Source organism: Pteropus alecto, unplaced genomic scaffold (assembly GCF_000325575.1).
Source record: "Pteropus alecto unplaced genomic scaffold, ASM32557v1 scaffold213, whole genome shotgun sequence".
In the NCBI taxonomy this organism is placed as follows: Eukaryota; Metazoa; Chordata; class Mammalia; order Chiroptera; family Pteropodidae; genus Pteropus; species Pteropus alecto.
In genome coordinates this window covers 4977020-4983769 of record NW_006434829.1, presented here as the reverse complement: position 1 = coordinate 4983769, position 6750 = coordinate 4977020, and the positions used below count along the sequence as shown (strand labels likewise).

At 51.9% G+C, this 6750-nt stretch overlaps 1 protein-coding gene and 1 long non-coding RNA gene across 6 annotated transcripts in view; one reads left to right on the top strand and one right to left on the bottom strand.

Annotated features, from left to right (window-relative positions):
• Positions 1-6750, top strand: part of LOC112478365 — a 17203-nt gene that overhangs the window by 246 nt on the left and 10207 nt on the right. For 4 of the 5 annotated variants that reach the window (XR_003045803.1, XR_003045806.1, XR_003045807.1 and 1 more), the window contains exons 1-5: positions 1624-1748; positions 3412-3544; positions 5163-5792; positions 6212-6328; positions 6585-6670. This is a non-coding gene — a long non-coding RNA (uncharacterized LOC112478365). Of the gene's footprint in view, positions 1-1493; positions 1749-3411; positions 3545-5162; positions 5793-6211; positions 6329-6584; positions 6671-6750 lie in introns of those variants that run through there. The other variant, XR_003045805.1, reaches the window with a different exon arrangement.
• Positions 1-6750, bottom strand: part of HPD (4-hydroxyphenylpyruvate dioxygenase) — a 7699-nt gene that overhangs the window by 248 nt on the left and 701 nt on the right. The window contains exons 3-10 of the mRNA XM_025045550.1: positions 6602-6684; positions 5585-5674; positions 4539-4642; positions 4051-4128; positions 3386-3548; positions 3177-3248; positions 1635-1757; positions 1-63 (exon numbers count right to left, since the gene is read on the bottom strand). The exon at positions 1-63 is cut by the window's left edge and continues 248 nt beyond it. Of these exons, the coding sequence (XP_024901318.1) occupies positions 1-63; positions 1635-1757; positions 3177-3248; positions 3386-3548; positions 4051-4128; positions 4539-4642; positions 5585-5674; positions 6602-6684 (776 nt within the window). The remainder of the gene's footprint in view (positions 64-1634; positions 1758-3176; positions 3249-3385; positions 3549-4050; positions 4129-4538; positions 4643-5584; positions 5675-6601; positions 6685-6750) is intronic.

Sequence of the window (6750 nt, the reverse complement as noted above, 5' to 3'; positions counted from 1 at the left end):
GAGTGTGGAGAAGTTCTGCAGGAGGTAGCCGTTTTCGTCGTAGTCCACTAGGATATTTAGCTCCTAGGCGGAAGACAGGGCTGGATTAGGGGGAGGCTAACCGGCCCTATAGCCTGGCACGGTGGAGTCCTTAGGAAGCCCATAGGAAGGGGCTCCTGCACCCACTAAACCAAGAAAAGATGTCTTTTCCAGCGATTACAGACGCCCCACAATAGATCCCCAAATTGTCCTGTTATCACCCCACTGCCACAGTCCTTGTGTAAGCCACCACAGCTGGCCTGGACCACCCAGGTAGCCTCCACAGGAGTCTCCCTGCTTCTGCTCTTGCCTTCTTACAATCCATTTTCCTCACAGACGTAAAAGGGTATTTTAAAAATCAGATCATGCCATTCCCTGCTTAAAACCCTCCAATGGAAATTGGAGCTCTCGTAGGTTAGTGCTGGGTATGTGAAATGGTACAGTGGCTGAGTTCAACCAGCTGGCTGGCAGGTCCTCAAAAGGTTAAGCTAGAGTTACCATATGACCCAGTAATTCCACTCCTAGGCATCTACCCAAGAGAACTGAAACATATGTCCGCACAAAAGTTTGTACACAAATGTTCATAGCAGCATTATTCCTAATAGTCAAAATGACTGTTGTTTATTCACGCGATGGAATATTACTCAGCCATAAAAAAAGGAATGAAGTATTGACACACGTTACGACATGGATGAGTCTCGCAAACAATATGCTGAGTGAAAGAAGCCAGTCACAAAAAAATCACATATTATGATTCCATTTATACGACGTGTTTGGAAAAGACAAATCTGTAGAAACAGGAGCTAGATCAGTGGTCGCCTGGGGCTGGGGGAAGAGAGGAATGGTAGGATTGGGAAGCGATAGCTAAGGAGTATGAGATTTCTTTTTAGAGTGATGAAAATGTTCTTAAATTGATTTTGATCACGGTTGCTCAACATAGTGAATAGCTAAAAATCACTGAATTATGCACTTTGAAAGAGTGATTTCTTGTGTTATGTGACTTCTGTATGATTAAAACTGTTAAAAACAAAACAAAACAAAACACACAACCCTACATTGGTTTCTGGCCATAGAAGAACAAAATCCAAAATCCTAAATAGCCTACAAAAGGAATCAGCCCCTGCCTACCTCTGTAACTGGGGCCACTCCTGAGATGCTTCCTTTCATTCACTTGAGCCTTCTCACTGTTCCTCAGACACACAGAGGTTGCTCCTGCCTCAGGACCTTTGCACTTTCTGTTCCCTCTGCCAGGACTGCTCTCTCCCCAGCCCTTCCCACAGCCAACTCCCTCTTGTCATCTAGATTTCATTGAAATGTCACCTCCTCAGAGAAGCCTTCCCTGACTGCCTCCTGTAAAGTAGTCCCAGGTCACTCTCTGTCATAGCCTATTTTAACTTTCTGCTTGACACTACTCTCGCCCTCTCTGATGGTGTCTGTGTTATTTATTCGTCTGTCATTTCTCCCCTGGTATGCAGGTGCCGTGACCGCAGGGACCTGATCTGGTTTCCTTCTGTGTCCCAGTGCCTGCCGCGGAGTAGAAGTTCAACAGTCTCTGTGAGGCAAGATGGAACTCGGGGCTCCTTCTGCCACCTGACCAGGGGGCCTGCCAGCCTCACCTCCAGGATATCCATGTTCTCCTTCACCCGGATCTTGGCTGACTTGAGCTTCTCTCGTAGCAGTTTGTAGTATGTCGACGGAATGTTGAGGAATTCCATGCCTCTCTCTTTCAGGTGGCGAATCTGTCTCGGGACAAGGTCAAGATCAGCCTCCTTCTCTCTCCAGGCTCAACATCCCTACCCAAGTGGAGGTGCTGGGCCAGGAGGAGGCAGGGTTCCTATCTTACCTCTCTCAAACTGCCAGAGTGTCCTGTGACCTCATCCTCTTCCTCATCTGGGTCTTGTGGGGCCCGTTAGAAGAATAGCCATCACTAACATTTGCGGAGTGCTCACCGGTGCCTGTCTCAAGCACTTCCTATGTCTTGCCTCATTATGTCCCTGCAGTGACCTTTTGAGGCATCTGGGTGATTATTATCCCCATTTCATAGCTGAGGAAACTGAGGCATTAAGTATCTACTCTCAACATAGTAGCCAGAATGATTTTCTTAAAATATGAGTCATATCCCTCCTTCGCTTACCCCGTGGTGGTATCACGTCTCAGAGTCACATTCCAGGTCCTCACCGTCTGCTCCCCGTCTGACGCTCTGACCTTACCTCCTACCTCTCTCCGCTTTACTCATTCTGTTCCAGCCACACTGATCTTGCTGTTCCTTCAGTCTTCCTCTGCCCTGGCTGTCCTTTCTGCCTGGGGCACTTTCCCCTGTGTATCCACAGGCTTCTCTCCTTCCAACTCTGCATTCTCAAATGTCTCCTTCTCAGTGAGGCCTTTCGGGGACAGCCCTATTTAAAAATGCGGTGTCCTTCACCCTCCCTCTTCCATTGTCCTGCTGTATTTTTCTCCAGAGCACTCACTGCCACCTAACGTATATATTTTATGTATTTTGTTTTCTGCTTCCATATTGTCTTGTTGGCTGATAACGTCCTAAGTACCTAAAACAGTGCCTGGCACAGAGGTGCCCAGTAAACTTCTATTGAGTGAGTGAGTGAATGAATGAATGAATGAATGAATGAAGTTGCTAGAATCAGGCAGTGAATTCTTCCTTGAGCCAGGATTAAATAGGACAGTCCAGGCTCTTGTCCACTCTGCCATACTGGCTCGTAACAAATAGGTGGGACCCAGCCTCCCCAAGGGCTAGATCCATAGATTCAGGACATTTAATTTGGCTCAAAGGACCTAATGGATCTTGTAGCCTAATGTCCTCATTTTCAAGGTAAGGCAACTGACGTCCAGAGAGGGGGGTCGAACCCCCTCCCCTCCCAGAGAAACACAGCAAGTCACTGGCAAGACTGGAAAGAGAATCCAGGCTTCCTGTTTCCCTGGCACCTGCTGTTTCTAAAGCCCAGAATGTTCTGCGGAGAGACTGAACTCTCTCGGGTGGGAATGTGCCTACATGAGTGGCAGGGACCAGTAGGGGGGCCCTGTCAGCCCTCCGGGCCAATGAAGGGGGCTCAGGACTGCCATCGCCACCCCTACGCCATTTCGCAGAGATGGGCGCTGGAGCTGAACAGGAGGTGAATTAAGGCCAGGAACGGGCTTCTTACCGTTGTGATGATGTCTTGGGTCTTGAGAGCAATGTGCTGCACCCCGGCGCCCCCGTAATAGTCCACGTACTCCTGTGGGAGGGAAACAAGGAAACTCCTGTCATTGGCCCCGTCACTTACCCCACTGCGCCCCCCCACAAGAGCCCTCAAACCTCGTCCCTGCTTTCTTCTTCCCCAGCCGGGACCCTGGGGCCCAGGGGAGACCCCACCTGAATCTGGGATTTCTTCTTGCCAGGCGCTGGCTCGTTGATGGGTATCTTGATGGACTCCTCATAATTGGTCATCACGATGGAACGCAGAGAGCTGTACTCCGTGTGCACCATCTTGTCATCCACGGACCAGAAACGGTGGAACTGCAGGTTATTCAGGTACCTGTGGGGTGGCCGGAAGGGCATGTTGGCTCTGGACTGACTCCATGCCCCTCTTCCACCTTCCAGAATTTGCTTCCTGAGAGAACAACCGTCTACCTCACATACATCATAGATTTGTACCTTTATTATGACAATTTTCCTCCAGATGGAAGCAAAGTTTTGTACCAAGATCTTTATATGGCAAGGCTCCACAGATGCAAATGCTTTGAGACACGCACTTGCTTCTAATTCACACGAGGACGCTGTTTGAGTAGTGACAGTCTTCTTCCGAGCCTCCCTAGACTGTGACACCCCACCTGTGCCAATCCCCTGAGGTCCCTCAGAGGGAGGACCTGTGGATCATTTTGGGCCTTAATTCCTTTGGTCTCCATAGGGAACAGCTGAATCGGTGACCTCACACTACCCTCCTACAGCCTGTGCCCCATTTCCCACTTTGGGGTCCCAGACAAGAACTGGGGAATGGGCCTGTCCCTTTGCGGGAAGGGCTTGGGCCGGGGACTCACCATTCCGAGGCAGGTAACATCTCCTGATCAGGCTGGTTTCCCACGACGTGATCAATGATCTCGAGATTGCACTGGGGCCTGGGAGAGGGACGTGCTCAGGGGGTGAGGACAAGGTTACTCCCTAAATGCCCCACTTCTTGTCAGCCCCTCAATAACAATTATAGCTGCTTATTACTTAGCACCATTCTGAGTCCACTTACACACCCGTACTAGCCCCATTTTACAGATGAAGAGACTGAGGTGGAGCGAAATAAAGTCACTTGCCAAGGCTGAAGAGCTCTGGAGTGACAGAGCTAGGATTTGAACCTGGGCAGTCTAATTCCAGAGCCTGTGCTCTTAGCCTCTGTGCTGCCTCTTCAAGCCACCCTTGGGGACCCTCAGGGGCTCCCCGACAGGCCCGCAACACTCTGCTCTCCCAGAGAAGCCCAGCCCACATAGAGGAGAAGGGCATCGCTCTCCACCCCACCCCTGCCCTGGGGGATACTCACAGCTTGGAAAGTAGGGGGTCCGTGGAAGCCTGGACCTTGAAGCCAGGCAGGAATGGGCCGCTGTAGTTCATCTTCTCCACCAGGGTGTGTGTCGTGTCCCCAAACTGCGGGCGGAAAACAGCCTGGCTCAGCCTCTGAGCTCCCACCCCCACCGAGGCTAGGGCACCAGCACAGCCCTGGGTTCCAGCCAGGGACTCACCCTGACTTGATGCGTGACCGTAAGCGAGTCACTTCCCTTTTCCAAAATGAATTTCAGTCTGTCATTCGGTAATTTTTTCGACTGTCTGCCCTATGGGTCCGTAAGTTTCGTGAAGGCGGGGACACCTCCTTGCTCACCACTGTGTCCCCAGCACCTAGGGCAGTGCTCGGTGCCCAGTAGGTTCTCAGTAGAAATAGGCGGACTAAATGAAGAGCGATGCGGGTGTTGGATCGAAGTATGCTGGAGGCTCTTTCGATCCTAACCATCTTTAAGCCATATTTTAACTTGAGAAGGTAGGACCTACGATTGTCTCTGTGTGACAATAACACAGGCACTAGACAGACTTGGTCATCTTTGCTGAGCGTCGAGCACTGTTCTGAGTGCTATACACGAATGATCTCATTTGACCCTTATAATAATCCTAGGAGGGGCTGTAGCTGCAGACACCGAGGCACGGAAAGACGTGGCAGCGTGTTCCAGATCACACCGGGTCCGACTCCAGTCCTTGCTCATTTCAGTGCAGTCACGAAGAAGTGAAGTGATTTGCTCAGTCATACAGCTGGTGCGGGGTGGGGCTTCCCCAGACCTCATACCTCTCTTCTTTCCAAGCCCCTGCCTGAAGCTTACCTCTCTGTACTGTCACCCCCCACTGGGGAGGAAGGGAAGCCCTTCAGGGTGGCTGGTGGCTCTCATCAGCCTCTGTACACTGGCCAAGCATTACGCTGGTCAGGCTTGAGGGAGAAGTCTGTGCTTCGAGGCACGAGGGTGGGATGGCTTAAGGAGTCGGGGTGAGGGCTTCTCCGTGGGTGCCAACGGCGAGAGAGCGGAAGCAGCCAAGTTAACTCACCGTCTGCAGCACGGCAAACTTCACCTTCCCAAACTTATCTTGCTCCACCCAGGGTTCCCGGATGATTTTGGCGCCTCTTTCCCGGGCTTTCTGCGGGGGGAGATGGGGGTGGGAGGGGCGGTCAGGGCTGGACCCTCCCAGAGCTGCTGCCTGCTGCTCCTGGGTGATCACCGCTCCGTGAGCCTGCTGCAGCCTCCTCCAGCCCCAGGTAGGAACCCCAGCCGGCTTCTGCCGTTGCCCCTGAGACCCATGCCTCATGCGCATTTGGCGGATTGAGAAACTGAGGCCCAGGCCCAGAGTTGGGGCTGTGGGAGACAAACCAAGTGGGTTGTGGGGGTCTGTCCTGACTCTGCTAACTCACTTGTGGCCCTTCCCCCTCCCCATCAGTTTCCCCATCTGTAAAAAAGGCTGGTTGCCTAAAAAGAAAGTGAGCCGGCATTAACTGAATACCTGCTATGTCTCAGACTCTCTGCCAAGTGCCTTGTATGTGTGATTCACGCATTTGTTTACCAAAACCTTACTGCGTGTCTGTGCTTATCACATGTCAGGCACTGTTGTGGGTATTAACTTCTTTATCGTCACAGCAACGTTACGCCAAAGGTCCCGTTATTCTCTCCATTTTTATAGATGAGGAAATTGAGGCACAGAGAAGTTAAGTCACTTGCCCAAAGCCGCACAGCTAATGAGATCCAGACCCGGGCAGTCTGCCTCTGGAATCTATGCTCTGAACCTCAAAACTGCCTCGTGAGTACAGTGTTTGGTTCAGAGTCATGCTCAAGAAATGGTCATTATGATCTCATTTCCTCTTTGTAACGACTCGGCGAGGTAGATGCTGTGGTTAGCCCCATTTTATACACGCAGCAACTGAGGCTCAGTGAGAGGGCACACAGTCAGGGGCATGGAGTCACACAAACACAGAAGTGTCCTCCAGCTCTGACTGAGGGGGTCCCTCTGGCTGACAGAGGGCGGGCCAAGCCTTATTGCTTTGTCCCCACACCAGCCCAGCCGTGGTCTCACCTGTACAATGTAGTCACAGTCCTGCACCTCAAAGGCGACGTCCTTCACTCCGTCGCCGTGTTTCACCAGGTGATCACCCATCTCTGTGGCCGGCAGGGGGAGCGGGTGGCTTTGGAGTCGTGGCCCCTTCACCTGTCGTCCCCCCCCCC